This window comes from Porites lutea, chromosome 4, assembly GCF_958299795.1.
Source record: "Porites lutea chromosome 4, jaPorLute2.1, whole genome shotgun sequence".
NCBI lineage: Eukaryota > Metazoa > Cnidaria > Anthozoa > Scleractinia > Poritidae > Porites > Porites lutea.
The window spans coordinates 6,739,727-6,765,549 of record NC_133204.1 but is presented as its reverse complement, the minus strand read 5'-3'; the positions used below and the strand labels follow the sequence as shown (position 1 = coordinate 6,765,549).

Below are 25,823 nucleotides of genomic sequence, written 5' to 3'. Positions count from 1 at the left end.
ACTATGACACACTACACTAACGTCTTAAAAAAAAGAAACTTTTTAATTTTTTAAAAATGTAAATACATTGTATTCTGAGCCTATAAAGTTGATTCAAGACTACTAAGAGCTCTAAACATCGTTGTTTAACAAATATTTGTACATGTAATCGGATAAGTACGTTGAACAGCGTTCCTAGAGTGCAAGTAAATCGATAAGAGCCTTATTTACGGTAATTTCTTTCCTGTACAATAAAATTGTTTTCTAAGGTGTTACACAAAGTTGACGCAAAACATCTCAAATTCTAAAAGAAACCTGGCTTTGTTTAAGAAATAAAAAGCGCTAAGAATAGAAAGGAGGGAAGTTTAATTTAACTTCTTAAGATCTTCAACATCAAACATGTAGATCTGCTATTAGTGATTCAAGAAATAGAACCGTATTTCCTTGTAAAAATCCCGAAGGGTATGTTTCCTCCCCCATAGCCTGCGAGCGAGCTCCCCTATTTGGGCAAGCGAAGCGAGCCTCGCGAGAACGCGCGAGCGGGAGATGGAAAAAAGGAGAGCTTGCCCTGCCCCTCACGGCTTCGCCGCTCGCTCGCGCGTTCTCGCGAGGACTCGTTTCACTCCGGCGCCCAAATAGGAGAGCTTGCTCGCAGGCTACCTCCCCCAAAAATCAAGAGAAGAGATTGTGGTTTTCCAAATTTGTTTGATGTAATTGTTCAAGTAATATTTCCAAAACTTAAAGTGAGGAAGGAAATAGGGTGTGGGCAGAAAATTAACAAAGGACCGGGGGGCTTGTGGGTATCCGCACAATTGACGTAAATTGTACAGATATCCAAAAAAAAAAAAAAAAAAGGGACAGTAGAAGGCTTGGTTACTCAGTTGTACCTGGAGAAAATAGCTGAAGAATTCACGAGTAAAAGAGAAGAGAAAATAGACTAACTACTGCCTAAAAACACCAAGAGTGGCAAGACTACCACTAAATGGATGAAAACTATTTGAAGATAATCTGTAGGAATAACATTCCTTCAAAACCTAAAACTTTGAGGAACAGGCCATTGTTATGAAGACGAGAGAGATTGCAAGCACGTTTTGTTGAAGTTGGAAATATTTTGAATGAATCTTAAACAACCATTGGAATTGGCTGTCGTGTGATATGGAGAATTATGCAGTTCTCGGATCCGGAGGGTGTCATCCTCCTCGATCTGCATAATTCATCATATAATACTCTGCCTCATCCAATTATTCCTTATCAGAGAAAAAAAACCAAATAAACGCTTAACGAGTAACTTAGCTGATCGGTTAAAAAATTTGACGGTATTTGTTACAGGGAATGCTCCTCCTATAAGTGAAAAGACACTGCAGCGTTCTGACCAGTGTTAACACTTGGAACAGCTTCGGAACTTTGGAATGAGTGATGATGATGACCTCTCAGTTCATCCAGTAACTCTGCTTCTGCGGGTTCCACTAGTCCAGAGCTGAAGATTTGATGAAAACGGCCGCCCCCTGTCATTGTTACTTCGGTCTGAAAAAATAATACACACGTTCGTATAAACTGGTAGAAATAAAAAAAAATCGAGGAAATTCGTTCGATTGACGCCGCACGAGCACAGTGCAAAATACGTGCATGTGACAGTGGCGTCATTTGCCTCAATCTCCGAGAGGACTTTGGGAACGAGGTTGCATTCGCCCTGAAAAATGATCGCTGTAGAGAGGAGTAGTCGTTACGTCATGATGCTAGTGGAAGCAAAATTTCTGGACCTCAGTAAACCGTGGTCCTGCAAATATAGCAGAAAAAAATATCGAAAAAATTGACATGATTGCACTCAGGAACAAAACGGTAGCGGTACATTGTTCGACAATGCTAATGGCCGTCTCAGTTACGAACCAATAATTTTGTTACCATGGTAACAAGACGTCACACCACTCCTCTCTCATTATATAGATAGATTTACAGCAAAGCTTCTTGTAATGATTACCTCTACACTAGCGAGTGTGAGTATTCTATAATCATCAGATCGTTTGAATGGAATATATCTGTGGTGGCTCACAGCAGTTTTCTATATTTTGCATTCAGCAGTTGCTCCCTGTTAAATCGACAGACTGTACGATTCGTTGCCAGATAACGACAAGCCAGAACGTTCGGTACGGTCTAGTCTAACACCTTGCGAGAAAAGCCAAATTATTTTCAACATTAAAGTAAGAAAGGCCCATCAGTATACTTACTATGACTGAGTGTGAATTTTCCCTTAGTTCTTGCTGTTTTGTTTCCCACTGACTGATAAAAGCCTGTAAAATAATAATAATAACAATAATAATAATAATAACAATAATAATAATAATAATAATAATAATAATAAAAAATAGGTAATGAAATAAATAAACACCAGAATATGAGTGAAGTTCTTGCCAAAGGAGCAACACGTTCTCGCCAGTATTCGTCCGAGATGCGTAGGTCTGTAGTAAAGTCCCCTTTTTTCGCTTCTCGTGAACAACTTGAGTTTAATACATGTGAGCAGCGGAATCCCGGTTTTTTAAACCACCTTGGCGGAAAAACAAATTGGTTCGAATTATCGGGAGGTTTGAAAATTCGGGGGTAAAATTACTGTGTTTGACTGGTGGGGGGAAGTAGGGTTTGGTTTAGTCTGCTACACAGCCTTTTTTAGTGTCGTCACGCAACGCTCCTCCTTAGTGGGGAGGAGCGTTGCGTGACGACACTAAAAACGGACTAGCTTTGGTTGGAATTATCTAGAATTTCGAAAACCCGAGGGTAAGAGAAATCCGGATTCTAACTGTCTGACTTTGTTTAAACTTTAAAGGCAGTACTCGTGTTGACCTACGCCTCCCATTTGGCTGAAAAGTAAACAACAACAACAACAACAACAGAAAAACTTTACTGTACAAGAAAGAACGGTGAACTGACCTCTAAAATTAACGCCACAAAAAGGTTAATGATGAGAATAACAGACGTTAAATACCAAGCGATAAAGTACAGCTGCGACCACCTGGAACATGGAACAATACAATTAATACCAAACTTGATAGTGATTAAAAATTTCTGTCTGTAGTCAGGTATAGTTTAAAATTGGTCAAAAATTTCACTCTGACTGATGTCAAAATTTTGTCCATATCGATTATGCCAAAAACTACATCTAGCAAAACTTCAAGGACTTCTGTCCGAAATATGCCATGCAGTTTTAACTTGCACTCTGTGTGACTTACCCATTAACGACTTCGGCATACTCTTTAAGAAATACATGCCAGTTGTTAACCACCATCAAATCCCATAACACCACCAATGCTGCCTGCAAAATAACACACAAAAATTAAAACAATCACTAGAAACCAGTCATCAAGACGAAACACCTTAAAAGACGTTAATGACACGCCAAGCTTCGGACGTTTGACACTGATAAAGCAATACTTGTCGTAAGGTTCTTTGAATAAAGTCTGGCTAAAGTGAAGAACTATTTCAAGGCGGTTTGGCGGTCTTAAACGACTAATTGCACGATAGCTATATTTGACGAGAATCACTCAGTATTTGTTTGGGGAAGGGGCAGATCAGAGATAAGAGAAAGTGAAAGGGCTTGCTCAGGGTATGGGCTTACAAAATTTAATTGATACTATTATCAATAGCCCACGTCAGATATATTAAAACTCTAACATGACTTCGAGGCTTTCTGGTCATTTTTCTATATTTGGTTTGGTATTCTTTGTGCTCAAATCGCTTCTGGGAATTGCGAGACAATGGAGTGGTAAAAAATTTGCAATTTTGACCCTTAAGCCTGGAGTCACGTTAGAATCTTAATATATCAAACGTGGGCTATTTTACTGAATGTAGCCAAATGAAGCAACAATGAAGATGACTCTTTTAGAGTCGACAGTACCAGTTGCTTGAATCAGACCCCGGGAAGTCCATCATTTTCTTAGAGGACTGTACAGCGCACAAAATACACGACCGCGCTTTGAAAATCGCTACTCACGGGGAAGATTAACAAAAAAGATATTTATCATTTCCTGTTCTGAAGAAAATAGATATCATGCTGCAAATAGGTGGTTTTAGTTTAAATGAGTTTTGTCAGCGCACTTGAGACATCAATAGTGTCGATAAGAGTGCACTTTCTAAAATAACTTTTTAAAGAGTTATTTCAATGGAAAAATGTATACTTACAAAGAAATCGTCGAAGTTATTTGCGTAGTACTGTAGCTGGTCAAATGAACCACATTCCTCAACATACATACTGTCGGCAGAAAAGAAAAACAAAATAAAATAAAACTGTGTTCCTTAGTGCGACGAGATCAATTACTTACCACCGAGAATAGTACGAAATGCCACAAGCTTGGTAATATAGAATTTAGCAACCAACAGATTACCCTGATACCATTTGGTTATTCTCACAAACGTAGTCAGTCCTCAAAGACATCTCCGCATACGCAGTTGCGGCGCAAAGAAACACTTCAACAAGACTACTGAAATACTCCAGCAATAGAGTAACAAAGCGCATGGCAAATGCTAAAAAGTCTTCTTCGGCGAAAATGTATTTCCAGCCATAGATACCATACAGCCTGAGAGCGCTTCTAAAGAGCGTTGCCTGATATTGTATGGGAACTTAGCGCAATTTTCCAAGGTCTGTTGAGTTCCTGAAAACTGGGCAGTTTATAAAGGAGGAGCTCCTTGCCTCTTCTGACAGAAGATGGTTACATGTACGACATATAATCAGACCTCAAATGGTTGCAAAAGGCGAAAGAATGAAAACTCACTTCAAGTTATATATAAATAGAAACGCAGCACACCTCACGAGCTTCTGCTAAACAAATTATAGGCATATGTTTAAGAACAAAATCTTAAACACTTAATGACTGGTCTAGAGGGAAACAGTTAATTTCGTTTCCCGAGGCGGAGCCGAGCGAAACATTGAGATGCGACGGAAACACAATGAACTGTTTCCCGAGGGACCAGTCTTTAAGTGATTTGTTACATAGCCCACGAAAAAAAACTTTTTCGTGTACAAAGTTATGAAAATAAATCTCACCAGCGGTCAACATTCGCGCGTAGCAGTGCACTGTTACCGGCTGTAATGTCAGAGATTTTGCAATGTTGCCCTCTCAGAGATTTTGGTAGGAAACAGTTTCAGTGTTAGAAGTCATGTGACCTCGAAGTAACCAATGAGATCGCGCGCTGCTGGGAAAAAATTTCCAGCTATATAACAAATATATTTGTTGCCACAATAAAATAGCAGTGTTTTACCGTGTTTTATTGGCCCCAACATTTGACGGATCAGTGACACCATTAAAAAGCATCATTCCAAATATTGCGAAAATATAATAAAACGCCTAGAGGGTAAGATACAAGATGACAGGTTATAACAAAAAAAAAATATGCAAACGAACAAACAAACAAACAAAAAAAACGGGCACTTAATTTTTACAACTAAACCTAAGGATGGCTACAAAAAGCGTTTCATTCAATAAGATAAAACTACCCAATTGTTACGAACTTATAACGAATAAGCACTGAACCTCTTAACAGCAAAGGCGAGCTTCATTGGAAGAACTTAAAATGGAGCGCGACAGTTGTGAAAATGGCTAATGTCAACTTAAAGCCACTACCTTTCACTTAAAACCAACTAGCAACATAGGCCCTATATAAAAAATATAACAGTACTCTTCCAAAGAGTAGTTTTAGTGTTGTATTCAGAAAGAGAGAAACTCCGCTGTCTTTATTTTTGAACACGAGATGTAAATATTTCAACTTACCACTATAATACCCGCGAAGGGCCTCAAGTTTTTTAACAACTTCAACAATGTTTTGAGAATCAGACGAAGCGCCTGAAAGAAAAAGACACAAATGACAAAAAACAACAACAAAAACAAAACAAACAAACCAAAAAGGTAATAAACATTTAACACAAAAATAGGAAGAAAATCTAAACTAATGGTGAACTACAGTTTTTGACCTTGATTGAAATTAACTAAGTTGATGAGACAAAGACCAGAGATAATTGATGAAAAACTGTACGTGTAGGTTTGAGTTCAATGCACGTGCAGAGTCGTTGCTTTTCTCAGGAAATAGCTTTGGCTACGATTTGATCACACTCGCTTGAAAACCATCCTGAAGACATTTTAAACTTCTTTCTCCCATGAAACGCGAAGAAAGACAAACAAAAGCCAAAAACTTACCCTGACATGAGGTACAATTCTTAACAGACGAAATGTGATCAAAATGTTGATGACTTGTGTTAGATTTCTCAGGTCAAACGAACTTCTTTCATAGCTTCCGTCGTCTGACCTAAAAGTAAATACGAATATGAAAAAATTTGTGCTTAAACATCAGAATTCTAACAGGAACAAACGTATTACGTTACTAGGACCTAAATACATCTCGTGCTACAATATTCTCAGACGGAATATTTTCGGGCGAATTTGAGCACATTTTGGGGATGTTTTTTCCCCTGAAATTTCGGAATTAACCTGAGATCAGACTCAATTTTCGTTTCGCTTTGTAAATAACATTCCGGCGGGCAAGGCGAAACGAAGTCATTTTAAACGAAACAATTCTAGCGCTAGCCGTTAGAGAGAATGTATGAGAACCGCTAAAATTGGGCCTGATCTCAGGTTATTTCAGAATAAGCACACTGAGCCGGAAGATAGAGTGTCTTGTCGAAATCTGAGTGCGTTTAGATTAAACGCAACACATCACAGAAAAACCTCGAACAAACAAAACAAAATGAAAATGTTTGCATACTAGAAGGCTGGAACTAGCCTGCAGTCGAGAATACTGCTGGAAATCTCCCGAAATAACCCTCGACTTCATGCTATTTCTAAAATAAATTAATATGGTCTTTTGGCGCCGCTCTTGTGTTCAAATTGAGTTAGTCGAGAAATTTAAGTTATTTAATTCCACTTACTTTGTAAAAGGAGAACCATACAGGCTGACATGTACGATCTCTATAACCTGCAAGAATTAAACGACGCATATTATCTAGAAAATTGGTACGGACGTGCGATACTTTAAACATAATGTATACAGCATGACAATTAGAAGTGGGAATGCGAAATAAATTTAATGTGAAACAATATAGCGACCACACATAACTCCGAGTTTCAAATATCCTGGGTCAACAACACGTTAGCGGTATTCAGCTTTCCTTTAAGGCCGTCCCTTCCATTCATCTAAAATCTATTAAAGGTTTAACGGATAAAATGGTTAAATAATACTTACAACTAAGAAGAGTGTTATGGCTCCACAATAAATATTGACCTACAGAGTTGAAAAATGCACGCATTAAAAGGTGGAGTTCTAACCTAAACATCCTAAACTTACTGCAATAGTAGTCCATTTCCGAGTTACTCTAAAGCTACATGCAAACGGACGCAACAACTCCCAACATTGTTGGCCCAACAATGTTGGTTGTTGTTGCGTGCGTGTAGGCAGTAGTGTGAAAACGGATGCAACAAGTCCCAACATAGTTGGGCCAACAGTGTCGGTTGGGGGTTGTTGCGTCCGTGTTGGCAGTGGCCTGCAAACGGATGCAACAAGTGTTGGCCCATCACGGGTGTTGGCGTATCACGCAAAGTTATGGCGTTACTGTTTCCAACGAGACCAAGTGTGATGCGCGTGCGTGGCCCCAACTAGTTGTTCGAAGAGCTGTGCAAACGGATCTAACATTGTTGCGCTACGCTCCGGCGATCACGGAACAAAAGAAATGTTTGGAGCTGTTGGCTGAAAAGATTGACCGCTTTCAACCTTTGCACACATCTCTAAAGAACATGCAACAAGGTGCGCAAACGGACGCAATATATAAAATCCAACAATGTTGGGAGTTGTTGACCAACAAAGTTGCGCCCGTTTTCACGGGGCTTAAGCCTCTTTTTCAAAGAGGCTCCTGATGCTCACCCTTTCACGTGAAAATGCGATTTCGCATTCGCATTTCCGTCTGTATGGTTGTGCAACACGCCTCGTTTCGAAAAAGAGGCTAAGAGCCACTTGAAAAGGGACTGGTAAGCTTTAATTAAACTGTACTTGATCGGCTACCAAGGAAGTGGTTGGTAAAACTAGGCTAAAAAGAGTCTAATAACGAGGCAAAATGTTTTATATTTACACTAGTTCTCTCTAAAACATTAGCAGTTTTTATTTCAATATCATAACTACAGAGTCGGGATTTTTTAAAAGTTTTATCAAATACATTACGTCATTGAAATGCTAATAACTTTATTTGGTACGGCTACCGACAGTGTCATACCAAAGATGATCGATATCTCTGCCATCCAACGGCCCACAGCTTCAACAACTACAACCAAAAGAAAAAATATTCATACGACTAGACTGAATACGTGAATCGCAGCAGGAGTAAGAGTACAGGGAAAGAGGCGAATAGTTCGAGGGAAAAGAAAATATATGACAAACAGACAAAAAACAAAATAGGATAATCCAGAGACTGCTGGAATTGACTGCCCTCATGTAAATCAATATAAAAAATTAAAATGTTAGGAAAATCTTAACCCATTCAAACCTCAACCCGTGCAGATCAACAACGCTTCTGGCGTTTGGAATACTATCAGTTTACAGGGTCATTGACAAAGTTTAACCTCCGCGGGGGACGAGATCTTTCTAACCAAACCGAGATGAACACGATTTCGTCAAACCGGAAAAACACAAAGAAACAATAAAGTTCATCAAAAAATCCCAATAAACTCTTCATAAGCAATTCACCCGTAAGTTTTTGAAAAAAATTCACGATCCTCGCGCGGGCTTTCCGTGGAGACTTTCCCGCCTAAAAGTCTAGTAAATACCCAGCAAAGGAAAAAAGGGGGAGAACAATGACGCCTCGACAAAAATGAAAAAGTAAAAACACAGTTTTGGTCCCGTCTAGCAATAATGATTAGAAAATGGCACGACTAACTTCAGGAGGCATTGTTTGGACAAAATCCCTTGAAATCATTGAAATTCCTGACAGTTTTACAATTTTGAGAGTGAAAACGTTTCACACAACAGCGACAGGAAGATGGTGTAAGCTTTACACTGTCGTTTAAGTTACGGCCTTATGTTTGTGAGAACAATAAACAAATGCGCGCACAGGGAAAAAGTTAACTGGCATTTCCTTACCTGTTCTAAGAGGTAATATAACACGAAAATTAAATTGGCAATCTGCAAAAAACGCGAAATTATCAGGTGTCAAGGGAGCAGTAACTAACATACTGTAGTATCTAATGTAACTGAGTTGCGTGAATAATTCAATTCGCGCCAAATGATAGGCTTTCGAGCCGCTGTTCAAGAAATGGGACCGCGCTCCCTCCCCGAACCAACAATAGGGACCTTATGAAACTATGACGGCGACGGCAAGGAGAACGTCAAAAATCCAATAGGTTTAATGAGCGAAACAAGAACTCTGCACGTGCATCACGCTTTTTGTACATTTCTTTGTTGTCCCTGCACAACAACGACGTGAAATGACCACATTTTAAGTTTACTTGAGTACGGGAACGGCAAGGCGATAAATTCTACCATCCCTGTCTGATCTCGGGCGCGGCCCCTTCTCTTCAGCTCCAACCAAAATTCCCTTCTTTTAAGTAACATGGCAAATTAAGATAATCGCGAAAACGTCTAAAAGGATGCGGAAGCCTATTTTTCAGTGACGTTTTCATGGACGTCCCCGTTGTCGGATCGTAAGGTCCCTATTTCCTTCTTGGGGAAAACCGAGAGAGCACCGGAAATCGAGCCAAGCCAAATGATAACACTCACTTTTTAATATTTCTGATATCTTCGTGTCATGTAGATGACCCTCGTTTTTAGGCTAAAACGGTTCCAAATCTATACTTTTGGAACGGTACACCCTAGATTGCTACAAGACCGCGCAATGTTTTAATCTGAAAGTCAGTGGGCGAAGTCAATCTCACGAAGCGCACGAAATATAAATTTATGGCGAGTGTAATCTGCCTTGCGGACTCCAGAAACTATGACAGTCGGGGCAATATTTATTTTCCTCCGACTTGTTTGACGCGTGATTGAAATAATCTCGATGTACGCTTTAATTCGGCGATCGATCTTGAAAGTTGAAGGTATACTGGGAGATTGTTAGCAGTGTATTATTGTGGAACTTTGATGACTGAAAGAATATTGTTCAGTCAGACATTACAAGACATGAACATCACCACTTACCGCCAAATGCGAGTTTCTGTTCACCCATATTGTGACTTGTTCATAGTCCAACAAAAACTGAAAGTCAAAGAATAACCGCGTACGAATTGTCGTGCAGGCTCTAAGTAAGCTTTTTTTACCCGTACCTTATGGACGTTTAGGGGGCCAACAAAGGATAAACAAATAATTGCGTCGAGGGAGTCAAAGACTCCGAAGGTTCATGTTCTGCATGCAATGATCTTGTAAGAGAACCTTTGCCATGCCTTTTCTATAGAAGAGGCTAAACATTTGTCCTCAATCTTTACTAAGTTTTTACCAAAATACTGTCTTAAATTCATAGCAGGCTAAATTCATCCAATTCATAGCAGGTTCCAGGACGTCATCTATTATAAAGACTGGGCGAACAATCTATGTTAGTCTTTGTAGAGGGTGTTTAAAGGAGAAAGGAAGCGGGAAACAAAGACGCGCGAGGAAGGAGGGAAGGAAACTAAACACGTCTTTTTCCCCTCTCGCGCGCCCTTTTTTCTCCGGGGGAGAGGCATCCCCTATAACGTCCTACTTGGAAACGTTCCTCTCGAAAACTTTTTCAGGCTTCAGGCAAAGGTTGGGATTTATCATTCAATGGTTTCATTCTTTGTAAGTAGGTATGTGAAAAGGGTGCAAGTGGCTGGACATTGGGGCTGAGCCTCCCCGCAGAAGACTTTGTTGAGTAGCCCCCCCACCCGGTTAAGTTCCCCTTTTCATGCCCAGGCTGTATTCCTTGGGTCACGCACGTTTGAAATTCTGAGAACCAGTATGGGGCTTTCATACTTACAGACACGAGTAGTACATTCACTGCACACACAAAATCGCCGGTGTAATCAAATAATTTGTTAGAGACAAGGATTTGAATCTTTCTTAGTACTCTGTTCTCTACAAAGCTCATGGCTGGTCTTGCTCGACGCCTGACTCCCTGGTCTAGTACATCAAACAAGTCCTGGAATTGCTTTGCTGTTAGGTGACCAGTTGGATGTTGAGTCAAGGACTACAAACGCGAAAAGAAAAGAAAATACCTTTTCAATGACTAATCACTTCCTTGGAGACCTATGAGCAAGCGAGTTAGTTAGGTTGGGGTATTACAGCCGCGGCGAGCTTCCGGGAATTTCTCTTACAGAGGCATTTCGAGAAGCATTTGAAAGCATCTTAAAGAGGCTGTATCACGGTTAGCCTGCGAGCAAGCTCTCCGGAGCGCTCCGGCGGCGGAGCAGGAAAAGGAAGGACAGCTTGCAACTGCGTCTCTGGAATTTGAATATCTGCATCGAAAAAGTCGATGCGAAATGCTGATTGGCGGAGATGACTTCAGTATTGACGTCATCACCCTTGGCACGTGTTTTTCAATGTTTGTTGACATTCGCGCTCGTTTCCGATTCGCGCTGATTGGCGAAAATCTGACAGCTCAGTCGACGGGGAGCCAAAGGGGAATGGGAGGTGGAATTAAAATTCCAGAGATGTAGTTGCAAGCTCTCCTTCCTTTTCCCAACCCGCCGCCAGAGCGTCCCGCAGAGATTGTTCGCAGGATATGTCACGGCCCAGCATGTATTTTGTTTATGAGCGTCTTTATTCGCTACAAAACTTGAAAAAATAACTCGTGAATAACAAAATAACAGCTTGGTGTTCAACAGATATGTCCCCCTAGCACCATATCAAACGTTACAAACAACAAAAACGAACTCTGAAAAACCGTTTGTCTGACAAGTTTTCAAAAACTACGATAATAATCTGTTTCGATCGTCAACACGTTTGTTTTGCTCAAACGCACCAATTAAGGGTGCGTTCCTTTGAAATGATCTGGATCAGGATGGTAGATCAAATGAACCGTTGAATCCTTGTCAAGAGTGGATTCATCGGGTCATTTAATCTACCATGATCCGAGTGATCTCGGATCACTGATCCTGATCCGGATCATCTCAAAGGAACGCATCCTTTGATCTCGAAGAAAGTGGCGCGAAATGTTTCAGCCAATCACAAAGAACAGTTATGTAAAACAAGAACAATCACGAAATTGTCTCAACAATCAGTTGAAACTGTTCAAAATGCAACTAGAAGCTCCAAAGGTAACAAAATATTCTTAGTTCTTACATAAAGCACGCGTTGTCCACCTCGTGAGCCAATCTTTGCTCTTTCAATGGCTTGCCTGGCATCTGCAGTGCTTATCGTTCCTCTGCAATAAAAACCATAATGTCTATATTCGAGTATCATTTCCGAAACAAAAAAAGTAAAGGTACAGAAAAACAGGCAACAAAAACGTGCAACTTGTTTTTCAACATTGCTGCAAAACGATGAGTTGAATAGTAATATATATTACTTACAAAGGAAGGTCGCTGTCTGTATCTTGAATTTGAAGAAGAACCTCAAAAGCAGCTCTAATACCAACTCTTCGACGGAAGAAACTTGCTTGTAGTGAACTCTTAAAGAGAGTGAAAAAATAGTTTTCATTTTCCTGAGACATAAACATCATATAAGGAAACTGAGTTTTCTAGTACCCACTCGGCACTTTTTCTCCGTCTTTCTGCTCCCGACAATATTCGCAATTGAAATTGACCGCTTTTGAAGTACCTCTGCTTAAAATGGATCTCTTGATCTCTCGTTAACCCAATTGTTACAAGTCTTTGAGTATGTGAAATTCTTTGGACTGGCAAACAAGAGAGTTATCTAGCATTGACTGTTTCAAAGCTAAACTACAAAGCAGACCTCTTTGGTAGACTGTGTAAAGAGGCCTGTCCAAAGGTAGTTTAACACCTCCTTGTAAATAGTTTGAAGTTTTACTTCATGAATATAGCATAAGCCAACAGTTACATTGAAATTCAATCATAGTTTACTGAGTTTTTTCTAAACACAGATCTGCTGAAATTTTACTATACGGTGTATAAATAAATGCAGCTACCATAAATCCAAACCATTAGGTTATTATAACCGGGAGAAAACCGAAAATTTGACATGCACTCGCTCAACAGGACTTACGGTCAAAAATCCTCTGAACTGATTGTAGATAACAGCAGTCAACAGATTCAAAAAGAAGTAAAGTCCTGTAAGAAAGAAAAGAGTACCATTAACTTTAAAGCATGAAGGGCAGTGCTTTTTTTCTCTTGGCCTGCAACAAGAATTGGCGACACAATTGTTGAGACATTATTGTACTCAAATAGGGTAACTTCAGAGAACAAATGACATACCTTTCTCCCCTCCCCTCCATTCTAGTTCGAACAGCGGCACGACATTGCATGGAGGTGATCAGAGAGGAAAAGCTTTTATTTTCCCCTTCTGAAGCCAGTAAAACGTCAGAAATTCCGTTGAGTGAAGTGTCTCAACTAATTCTGTCGCCGATTGTAGGTTCTCTTATAGGAGAGCGAGCCGCGTAGCCCCCAGGTGTATTTAACAATCTTTCCTCGAGCCCGAATGGGCTCTGAGTCAATAGTCGGCCTCATGGGCTACTGACTCAGAGGCCATGAGGGCGAAAGGTTTAATTGTTTTAGTAAAACCCAACTAGTTGGTCACAAATATCGAGACAAAAAAACTTTAGCTAGCAAAACGCGATTCAGCCGCCATTGTTTTGGTTTTCAAAGCGGGCGCTTTTCGCTACTAGTGGGCTATAACATATAGCCTAGTAGTAGCTCAACCAATCAGAACGCTGCATGGATAACAGACCACCAGTTGGATTCTACTAATCACATTTTTGTGCCTGCCATCTTACGATCTATAAAGCACATTATAATACAGCTGAGTCTAATAAATTGACAATATAGCCTAGATTTTACCAGGATGATATTTCAATGTGACTTCTTTTCTTGTGCCTACCTAGGCTGGCGCCTAGGCTAACCGAGGGCCACACGCATTGTAATTGACATTGAAAATTGATGGATAAAGTTGTTGCTTAGCAAATAGTTGTTGCTTTGGGTAAGTACAAACCGGAACGAATTGCTAAGTGGGTAAAACTAGGTGTCTACAAAATCTATATCATCGACATATAAAAAAAGTAGTTTTAAAAAAGATTAGAGAACTGTTCTAAGTAGCTGGTTACAAAGGGGAAAGAAGGCTTTAATTGGCTAAGTAAGAAAGCTTTTAAAATAAGACTTAACATGACTTACCAACTATAGTAAATGTCACAAAGAACACAGCATACCATCTGTTTTTCATATACGCGTGCATCATTACTACAAGAGAATTTATTAAAGAAGAGGTAAATCCGTCTCTATTGGGTTCTGTGGAAAATGACAATTTGTCTGGCTGATGATGCTCTGCAGTGAAAGGAGTATGCTCGCAGTTGTATTTTGCACATGCTAAAGAGGTTAGAAAGGCTAACTATCATACATAATAAAGAACATATTAATGGACTGCCATTATTAAAGAGGTCTATATATTTCCAATTCAACCATTACCCAATCACAGCTTACATAGTGGCTTCACCAATCATAGCGCATATTGGTTTCTCAATTCAAACGATCCTAAAACTCTCAGCTCAGTGTTCAACAGTTGATGGCATCAAAACTTAGGAGGGGAAGGGGACTAACCAGGCTAGTCCCCTCCCCCTCCTAAGTTTTGAATCATAGGAGGTGTGGTCGAGGACTGGGTATTACGACTGGCAACGAACTAGTACTGGCTGCAGACGCTTCCCTCACCGGTACTTACCCAGCGCTCCGCGCTCACTGAGAGAGAGGAACGAGCGGTTAACAACATGCAATTTTTTTATTGACCGCGCGCAACACTTCACTGTCGCTTCGCAATCACTTATCTCTTGTCCTTTTTCGTGCACAACAGACGTTTTCCCTGCGCATTCTGCAGGGATCTACGAGGCAAAGAATCTCCACTCACCATCTGGGTTATTAGCAGTAGTCAACAGGACCAGAAGACTTCTTAACGAAACTTCAAACGACGAAAAGTAGTAATAGCCTTCACAATTCAAACCGAGTTTTAAATCCTTTCTCTGGGAGCCACACTCAGTTTCCTGAAAGCAATATAATACGAACGTAAGCAATATATAAATGTTTAACGAGTCACACTTACATCAGTTTACCCTACACTCACACTAGCTTAAAGTGCTACAGCAACTAAAGTAAAAGGCTCTTCATTAACTAGTGTGCTGACTGGATGCAATTTCAAAGGTTCACACAATGCCCACATAAAAGCTTTCCCAGCACTCAGAGCTCTCGTAACAATGGAGACTGTTAAGAAGAGGGCCTACATGGTGGCAATCAGAACTTGATATTTAACACTCAGGTTAACCTTGCAAGTAAATAGGGAATATTATAAAAAGAGTGGATAAAGTTGGAAAGGTTGGTACTCCAAAATAAATGCTGTTAAAAAGAATTGAAAATAGTTCAATTAAAACGAGTAAAGATTCCGGTTTCTTATGTCTTGGAAAATAGCGGAAAATAGCAAACATTAAAAATAAAAGCACATTACCGCAAGGGTATTGTTTTTCCTCAGCTTAGACTTCAAGTTGGCGAAAAAATCACATGAAAAACAAAAAAAGATTGATCAGCCTGGCAGCACAAATGAATTTCATTAATTTCATTAAAGCGGGATCTTACGTGCAGCTGGCCAATCAGAACTGAGGCACACACTAGGCTGATTCAGCAACAGGACGAGAACGTCAGTTGACGACGGGAAAGCGCGCGGAAAGGACTAAACACGACTTCCGGTGCTCAATTTGCCGCTCTGCCATTGGTCAAGCCAGTTGCTTGGTTTGGGTGCGCGTCGTCAACTGACGTTCCCGTTCTGTTACTAAATCGGCCTAATAAACCGAACCAATCAAAACTCGAACAAAAAGCGTCTGACCTACGCCAAGCGTGAGAAAAGCGCGCGAATCAGGATTAGTTTTGATTTTTCTCCTGACTGTCACCAAAGTGGCGGGGCATTCTTTAGCCAATCAACTAGCGCAAAGCAGTTAAACTGAAGTGTAATGAAAGACCACTGGTAAGATTAACCTTACCTGATTTCTCGTAGCGTGCGAACTTCGAACTAGAACTAGAACTTCTTATTTGGCCCCGTCCACCCTAATGCGTTTTCGTTTAAAAACGCGTACATTTTGATGCGTTTAGGCCTTCCGTTCACACTAATACGCTGAGGGTTTTCATCGAAACGCATCGATTTGAAAACGCTCTTGAAAGTAGATCAAAACGAAAACGCATACATATCGTATTAGTGAGGACGGCTGAAAACGCACCAAAATGAAAACGATGACTGAAAATATCGCAGGCGCGTGTTTTTGTAGTATGCTCGTAGAGTTCAACTTACGTCACAACGTGCATTTCGAACGTTTTTGAACGTTTTAGTGCGAACAGTCGAAAACGCATCAAAACGGTAGTGTGGACGCGAATCGATCGTTGCGTTTTCGATGACAACGAAAACGTATACTTTTAAAAGCGCATTAGTGTGGATAGGGTCTTAGTAAAGATTAAGTGACCTACTTGTGGAAACAAAAGCATGCCACACATGGCAAAGAACCACAAATGAAGCACCAGAAGGAACAGCACACTGAAATTGAGAGACAAATATGTTAAGCTCATGGAATACATTCATGCTAAGGGTCTGGGGCCAGTTGTACAAGCAAAGGTAACTGCTATCATCTAAACGTGAGATGTAAGTGATGACGTCCACCTTCAGTCTTGTCTAACTGCCCCCGGATTCGGACCCAACACCCTGGTAAAAACTCATAACAGCCCCTGCAGGCGTCTAAATGTGCTCAACTGTGTTACTTTTCAAAAGTAGGTTGAGTTTGTGTTACTTTTGTTCCTTTCTGAGCTTTGTCACGTTTTGTTCTTTCTAGAGCAGAACACAGTGAGCTACTCGTGAACTTAAGCAACCACCACGGAGACGGCGGCGAAAACGTGACGGCACTTAAAACGAATTGGCGCTGTTTCAAAATTCATCGCTCGTATTCAATTTTTCAAGTGTTGAGTGTTTCTAATGCTGAATTCTAAAGGACGTACTTAAGTTTAGAGAAAGGTAAAACAAATCGTCGTCTTGTGACTCTGTCTTCCATGAAACTGAAGTGAAGTAGTTGAGCCTACCTCGACGAGGACGACTTCGAGGATGGAATTTTTACAATGCTAAGCAGTACACGCGAGTGAACCAGCGTCATTTTAGCGGGAAAACGTGATAGCCGTCGTCATTCTACTACGAGTTTTAGCAAGATGACGCAATGTCGGAGACAAATTACCAAATGTTAGAAGAAGTTTATCATTTTGCGCTCTGAAGAGGACTTAACCTCCTTCAATAAAAAAAACTTGTAGACTTTCCTGGTAGAAATAAGTATAATGAAGGTGTCTGGTATCGTTTTTTTGAGAAATCGCGAAAAAACTTTAAAGTTAAATCTCCTCCTCGAAAAGTTTTCTTAATTTAAGTATTGCAATTACCACAAAGAAACAATGTACGAAAAACTTTGATGCCTAGACCTATCGCTTTCATGTGCGGTTCTCGTTCTCGTTGCCGTCGCCGTCGCCGTCGCCGTCGCCGTCGCCGTCGCCGTCGCCGTCGTCGTCGCCGTCGCCGTCGTCGTGCGTTTTTCCTGCCAACTTTACTTTGTTTCCACTCGGTTCTAAAGAGTATATTCCTAAGCTGACGTTTCGAGCTGACTGGCTCTCCGTCGGAGCGAATTGATTTATGTTTTTGCTCTACATTCTTACGTATATTAATTTCGTGTTGCCTTCACGCCGAGTTGAAAACAGAGACGTGCTAAAAAATGCAAGTCAATTCTTATTACACGTTACTAAAAACCCTCTGAATTTTTATGGATATCTCTACGAGCTATAAAGCAACTCCTGTTAAGTTTTACTAACAAAACGCTGAAAATGTTTGAAAGTTGCAGAAACCTTACTGATCATAACGTCTTCTCTATAAAATTATGCAATGGTACCTGAGAATTTCCGGAACAGTTCTTCTTATAGCACGCAGCTGCAAGAAGACAATCCACAGTCAAAAGATTAATTTCAATACAGGATAACTCCTTGGCAAAGGGGCAAGAAAATCTACCTCCAAACGCAAATATAACAGTGTTTTTTTTAAGTCGATTATTCCAGACATGCCTGAAGAGCAGCTGAAAAGGGTAATCGTTTACCAGAAATTGTCTGCCGAATTTTTCTAACATGTCTAAACCCTGGGTAAATAGCTTTACGAAAGTGTTGACGAGATTGGTGCCTGTACAGAAATACATGCCTGCATTTGCTGCCAAAAGCATTAACAAAATCTCCTCTCTGGAGGGAAAGCTTTAAAGGGAAACGCGCGTACACGAAGGTCGCGCGAGAGAGGTAGAAGAATAGGAAGTTCCTTCCTCCTTCCTCGCCCGTCAATCGCGTTCGCGTTGAATAAAGTTTGAAAAGTTTTATTTAACAAATTTCATGATATAACTCTTAAGCTTTATGTAGACCAGAACTCACCAGTTTCTTCATCAGTGAGGAATTTTGTATCAAAAAGAAAGGCCTAAGAAGTCTGCGGATCCTGACAGACTGAAAAGAAATCATTACTACTACATTATACACTTGTGTGAACATGACATAACTATGCATGATAGTTTTTGCGGTGATCTAGTACTCATCATCATCGAGACTACTTTTTGGGTCTAAAAGTTAATTTGCTGCGAGTTTATGGTTACGGTAATGAATCTGGAACTGGAGCAATTAAAGAATTATAACCTCTTAGCTCGGTCCACACTACAATTATGTCTGCGTTCGGACGTCCTCTATTTCTGCACGCGAGCTACACTGCAACCACCTCGGGCCAACACTAAGTAGGCTGATTTAGCAACAGAACGAGAACGTCAGTTGGGGACGGCGCGCGCAAATCAAACAACTGGCTTGACCAATCGCAGAGCGGCAAAATGGGCACCGGAAGTAGCGTTAAGTCCTTTCCGCGCGCTTTCTCGTCGTCAGTTGGCATTCCCGTTCTGTTGCTAAATCAGCCTTAACCAGACAAGGCCTTAAAAAATGTGGTTTATTATAAGTAAGTTTTTTATTATATGTCATCCTAATTTCATTTTGTGGCTCGCGAGTTCCTCCGGTGCCAATACCTGGCACTTTGTGAAGGTGGACAGAGAAACCAATACTTTTTCTTTAAGCTAGTCTTGCCCTTAAGTTCACTTTTTTGAGCGACGTGGTCCCGAAACAGAGCGAAGAACTAAAACTCTACCTGCAAACCTAAGCTGTTTATGAGAAATGGTTGATTGAGGGTCCCCAATAGGTTTTCCGGGATACGGGATTTCCCTAGTTTGAAGCTCGGGATTCGAATTTTTACAGCAAAATCAGGGAGGGATTCGGGATTAAAAGTATGCGCGGGAGGTGGGATGCCAAAAATAGCCCTCGGGATTACGGGATTGCTCGAAATCTTAGGTCGGGATTACGGGATTGAAGAACCCTATTGGGGACTCTCTTGATTCACGTTTGGTAAACAGTTTAAGTTCATTATGAGACAGTTTAAGCTTCACGTTAAGTTAATTATCAGAGAGTTTAAGCTTCACATAAACGGCAAACGTCTGATTCAAGTTGAGAATATCTCAAAATAGAAAATGAGCAAATAAAAAGAGCTCAAAACAATTCTTATGGATCAAAAATTGTGTGAAACTACTAATTTATGTGTAGAAATAATGAACAGTAAACGACAAGTGAAGGGGAAACTTGATCACGTGGTACAAATTGGCGTTTGTCGTTTGACGTAAATGTGATGCTTAACCTGTATGAAAGCAAACTTAGTTACCTCACTGCAACCAGTACTAAGGGACACAAAAACGTCGATAAAAGAAATCGTGAGAACCAAACAATAACATAAAAGCCATCTGCTTTTGATAAATTCCTGCCTTCCAAGAACATGGCTCTGAAAAACGGGTCAATGATTGAAATTATAAAAAAGTTCAGATATATTACGCGCTCTAATTGGTTGAAAAAGTGTGCTTTATGGGAGTATGAAACACGGAGCTAAAGTTTTGAAAATTAGAAAGTAATGCGCGGGGTACTTAATGGATTCCTTTATCATAAAACAAATAAAAAAAGCCTTGACTGTGCTCTTTTCTCTTGCATCTTGTGTTTCCCCCTATACTTCTTTCGTGCTCTAGCCGCGTCCTGCGTGCTTTACAACAGAACAGAGCACAGTCAAGGCGTCCTTATTTGTTAAATAACCAACTGTCAACAAACTAAGCAGTGTCAGTTTATTTTCTTAATACAATAAAAATACTGCTTTTTTTACTAAGCTAGAAAACAAAAATCAACATCTTGATTAAAATTCACGCCTCTGTTACTCTCTCACCCACGCCCAAAAAGCTCAAAGCTTTCATACATTAAGAAGTTGGTCTTTTAAAGCCCTAGTAGTATACACAAAACCTATCGTTTAATACCCTGCTCTTCCACATTTTTTTGGGCAAAATCAACCTAAGAGTGTGGGAATGTTTAAAATGCCTTAAATTGGGTCAGCTCTAGACAAGATTTCTTTGATTTGTTTTATGGAAATTACAACAATGCAGCACATTTCAAAGAAGGTACAAGTTGTGAGTGAGTGTTACCTTGACAACTAAATCACAAACAAAACAAATGAGGAAGAAGAGTTCCAGGCTCTCTGTGACTCCACAAGGAGGGTCAGGTCTTTTATCACGGAAACGAGGATCAGAGGATGACCTTCAAAGCAATATTGATAACAACAGGGCCAGCCATCACTAGTTGAGGCAGTACAAAATAATTCTGGGTATGAAATTATTCGGCTACTTAAATATTTTGAAGGAAATTCTTAAGCTGTACAGTCATAGCTTACTCATGGAAACTGATTATTTGACACTTTTTGCCTCCAGTGCTGAAAATGGGAGAAAAGGAAATATATCTGGAGTGGATGCTATGGCAACTTTTTCTCCATGAAAGGGCCATGATCTTGCAAAGGCTTAAATATACACCTTGGGTGTGCAGCGTTGGTACTCATATGTTTGGAGCTACTTGGATAACCCAAGTGAAACACTCCCTTATATGGCCTAAAGAGGTCGTGCCGCTGAACAGGGTATGGTTTTGGGGGTTTTGAGTCTCAAACAGGGTTAACTTGTAATTTCACTTTTTGGCATCTTTGAGTGGAAGCATAAGCAGGTGTGAACATTGGCAGTGGACCAAGATACTAACAATAGGGCCATTTATACGAGGACAAATTAGATGCGAACTGTACCATTTATACGAGCATGTCTTATCTAATAAGACGCGTCTTAGCTAAGCCGCGTCTTTTTTTAGACGAAATGTGCCGTTTATAAGGAAAGTTCGCGTCTTATTTTTCCTCGTATAAATAGCCCTAATGATACTAAAAATTTTTTTCGAAAACAAGTTAAACTAATAAGATGTGATGTCAGTGGTAAAAATCACATAATTCTGTACCTGTATGGGTTGTGAAAAATGGTCCCTTGTCTTGAGCAGGGTAGTGAAATGAATGATTTTTAAACAGAGTATTGAAGGTAGTACACACCCAAACTTCTCTTAAGTGCCAACACATCCACCCTGGGATGCCATAAACTTTGAACTTTAATTTTATCAGAATAGTCAAACAGTTTCAAAGTTTTTATTTTTCAATTTGACAATTCTTATATTAAAAAGTTCAACCTTTGCCACCTGACACCTCGCGTAGGTACACAGCTCCCATAAGTGGACACAGTCACGGTCCAAGCAGCTTTCAATCACTCCATTTTTAACCTACCTTTGGTGTGGTGTTAAAGGGATGGCCAATTTTGTACCACTCAATTGTCCACATACAGCATATTTGACTGTAATTTCATGTAGTTGGCATTTAAAGCATACCAATAATCCATAGTTTAAGGACAGATAATTTTTTTTTATGGAAAGTAAATTGAACCCAGTTTACAATTCTACAAATTAACATCATCATTTTCAGGTACTTTAATTTTATAATACTTTTTTAGGTACTCACGTAAAAGAAGAAGGCTTTTCGACAAACGCCAACATAAGATTCAGAAATATGATAAGGGAGAATCCCCTAAAGAAAAAGAAAAAGAAAAGTAATCATTTTTACATAAATGGTACCATCCAAGTTGTGCCATGTTTTCTTCTTGTATCGTACTCTGAAACCCTTGTGTAAAACTTTGCAACACATGCAGAAGCAATGAACCCAAAAAATGTTTCTGGAACTGGTTGACAGGAGCCCATACTCATGCAGGGGCAATGCCATTATTGCGGCAAACATTGCCTGAGATTATTTCAGCCGTCAATTCATATTTCCAAGAAGGTACTCCTCAGTAGTGGCTAAGAATAGGATTGTTGAGGTAATATATCAAGCATGAGAAGCAGTGTTTCATCACCAGATGCATGAAATACTGAGAAGAGAGTTGAAAGTACGATGCGCAGTGGAGTATTTTCGACAAACTTCAAGGTGTTTCATCTGGTGATGAAACACCGTGTTGAATGCTTGATATTACATCTCAAACAAAATGATTTTGGAAGGAGAAGTAAAGGATGCAAAAATGAGCAGTTTTACATCTGATTTCCAAACACTCATTAAACATTAATTTCCTTTGTATTTTCTTTGTGAATTATTGATGAGTCTGAGAAGTTGTGAGTCCAAACTTGGTCCAGAGCACCAGTCAGTAAAATAAAGCTGGCTGTGTATGGCGATCTTTACCTCAGTTGAAATTGTTGCAACCTTGTGGTGTTAAATTTATTGGCCTTGACTCCTACATCTACTCGCATAATTTTCAAGGCAACTTATACCCACCTAGCCATTATTTAAAAAGAGTAGCCACCAGAAAAAGTGGTACAACCTTTCTGACTAGACTGGGGTGGGTTGTATCACAGATAAATGTTAGATTTTCTAGACAAAGGGCCAAGACTCTATGATCATAACACTGCCATATTTAATCATCATCATTAATAAATATGGGTTTGAATCCTGTCTTAGGTCCAGAAATTTTTTTCAGTTAATTTGCAATTGTTTAAATTGCAATTACACTGCAACGATCATATCTTCCTTAAATTTGTATTTCCGCAGTTCACATTTTCCTCATTCTATATGTATCATTATTGTTAGATTATCTGTATATGATGGACTTACCATCGAACAGGTTTGCTGTAGTACAATCTGTACATCCACAGAGACTTACTGTCCATTTTGTGGTGGATTGATCTATACTGCAAACCAAAACATAAGTTGCCACCAGTGATTTAAGTCATTGCACAAGAAGCAAGTGATAGTGGAGGAAAAAAAAGGGAGGAAGGAGCCCAGAAGAATAAGGGAAGGGAGCCAGATAAGGGAGTTGGGAGAGAAAGGCTGGGAGGTGGGAGTTCTAAAATGGCAGGAAGCGGGAGAAATTACTCAGCAATGCTTAATTTTTCTGGGATCAAAAAAGGGCGGAGGCCGCGAAAGCAAAGCATGGGAGGTGGGAGATTTGGACACCCTGCCTTCCCCCCCACACACACACACTGATGTAAAAAGGCTTCTTCAGCCTGAAATACACTGGATTAATTGACACAAATAAGATTTAATTTATAAAGTAACCTTTAATGCTAGATACTGAGTCAATTGAATCATAATCCTTAGTTAAGGAAATTGCTACCAAAATCTCAATTTTTATAAACTGTTTAACACAATTTTTCAGTTTAGTTAGAAATTAATGCCTCCTTAGCTCTACATAGCCGCAAGTGCACAGTAACAATAGGCACTAATATCTAACCAAAACAACTTCAGGGTTCAAAGATATATTGTATTTCTAACACTGTTCTGGAATCAGTAAACAAATACATATTTATAGTGGAGGTAAAATTGGTTACCTTAGCAGCATCTTCAAGAAAAACAGCTGCTTGGTTGATTGCATGTTCTATCGGCGATGTATCTGATACAACACATATCAACAAATGAGTCCATATCACATTTTGACAGCCTCCGTTATCAGTGCTCAGATGCTTATATCATTATAATTCTTAGAAAAGACTACCGTAAAATTCCAAAAATAAGCCCCTCCTTGTGTAAGCCCCTCCAAATGTAAGCCCCACAAACTTGTAACGCAAAAAATCCTCCTTTACGTCGCCCCTCCGAATATAAGCCCCCTGGGGGGCTTGTACTTGGAAATTGCCCTCAAATACAAAGTAAAACAAAGCAAAAACAGTAAATTTCCTTCCGACTATAAGGCTAGCCCAATCGATTTTGAAACGCAAATTTCCCTACGTAGATAAGCCCCTCTGAATATAAGCCCCTCCAAAAATAAGCCCCTCCAAGAGGGCCTTTGAAAAATATAAGCCCCGGGGCTTATTTTCAGAATTTTACGGTATTCTAAACATTTCCTGAAAAATCTACAAAATTGGTATCACATTCCACCCCTTCCAGCCACCACTCAATGGCCAGTTACCTCAGTTTCCAAGGTAGCAGTTGTGGAGAGGTTCGAATTGACCTTAGTATCCATAGCTAAAGTATTGGACAACAACCATGATTTTTCAATAGACACAGGTAGTGTAATCACCAAAGTGTGACATTTTGTGTAAACAACTGGGATTTAAAACTAAGGGTGCTTTCCATTCAACAAAAATTCCAGTTTGAAATTTTGGGAATTCCATGTGCCCAATGGAATGTACATTTCCAGTTGCACAGACCCAGCCCAAGCCTCTACGTATTTCATTATTTTACTTGTAAGCAATACACAAAAGAGCTGTATACTAGGAACAATAAGGCATAGATCAAACATCAAATTTTTCAAGAGACGAACCAAACTCTAATTTGGGTTGACCTAAATTAAGTTAAGATCATCTGTTGGTCAGACGTCGAACTTAGGATGTGTCAAACCAATCATATCACTAAGAAATTGTCTTCGGAACGAGGCTAAATATACATTATCATACAAATCTTTAATCCATTAGTTTAGTTCATCGCATGTGAAGATCGATGTTTGTCCCAGAGATGATCTTTAGATGTTCTCTCCATCTGAAGCAGATGGACAGAACGTGTTGGGCAATCCAAACTCCTTCAAATGAACTTGACTGAGCCAGTCACACGACAAACTTTTCATTAACTTGACTCACTAACTTTGGTTTGTCTCATGAAAAGTTCGACGTTTAGCCTAGGCCTAATTATGTCATATCGAAAACGACACTTCGGTCTGAACGGTAAGACCGGTCACGTAGACCTCCTTTGGTCCCAAATTTTAATATTCCAGTTTGACCGAACCATTTGATTTCCGGCCAAAATTTTGCAATTTTGGGCTGAACGGAACGCGCCCAAAACTCAAAGATCACTCTCGACGTTCGACATTCTCTAGCACAGCCAATCCTCCAGGTTGCCAGTATCTGCCTATCAGCGGACGTATGTCTGAATCAGCTGTTCACGGTAAATCGATTTTCTATCAAAACTCTTTTCGAGCCAAGTCAAACTGAGTTATTAATCTGCACTCTAAATTGCCTGTCATTATTATAAAGTAAATTGCCAGATGGAAACTGGCAAGCTGTACTGTAACGGACACGTCCAAGTAAGTTGCACAAATATAATATTATTCAACGAAGGTTCCAGTTTGTCCCAGCTGGTTTAATGACTTCGAATTTCAGTTTCCAATCAATTTCAATGACGTATCTCCGCAACAGTGCCGGACAAACTGTCCTAATATTTGTGATACGATACGTATTCAAAATGTGTAATGTCCTTACCGTCACTTTCCACGATTGGGCTCTGAACTTCCATGGGTTCCATTTAGTTCGTAAGGGGAAAGACTCCCTAAAAAGCTAAAA

General features: G+C 39.9%; 1 protein-coding gene across 1 annotated transcript; it reads right to left on the bottom strand.

Moving 5' to 3' along the window:
• Positions 1 to 538: 538 nt before the first annotated feature.
• Positions 539 to 25,823, bottom strand: LOC140935503 (two pore channel protein 2-like). Its single transcript, XM_073385055.1, has 29 exons — positions 25,743 to 25,823; positions 23,883 to 23,944; positions 23,167 to 23,243; positions 22,030 to 22,095; positions 20,639 to 20,750; positions 19,840 to 19,956; positions 18,528 to 18,596; positions 18,008 to 18,045; positions 16,560 to 16,626; positions 15,553 to 15,582; positions 14,962 to 15,094; positions 14,238 to 14,303; positions 13,117 to 13,181; positions 12,465 to 12,562; positions 12,235 to 12,316; positions 10,931 to 11,140; positions 10,138 to 10,194; positions 9,085 to 9,126; positions 8,222 to 8,269; positions 7,201 to 7,239; positions 6,887 to 6,933; positions 6,159 to 6,267; positions 5,736 to 5,807; positions 5,227 to 5,312; positions 4,150 to 4,219; positions 3,201 to 3,283; positions 2,902 to 2,983; positions 2,205 to 2,267; positions 539 to 1,503 (listed from the first exon to the last, which is right to left on the bottom strand). The coding sequence occupies exons 1-29, from the start codon at positions 25,783 to 25,785 to the stop codon at positions 1,321 to 1,323; spliced, it is 2,316 nt and encodes a 771-aa protein (XP_073241156.1). The 5' UTR covers positions 25,786 to 25,823; the 3' UTR covers positions 539 to 1,320.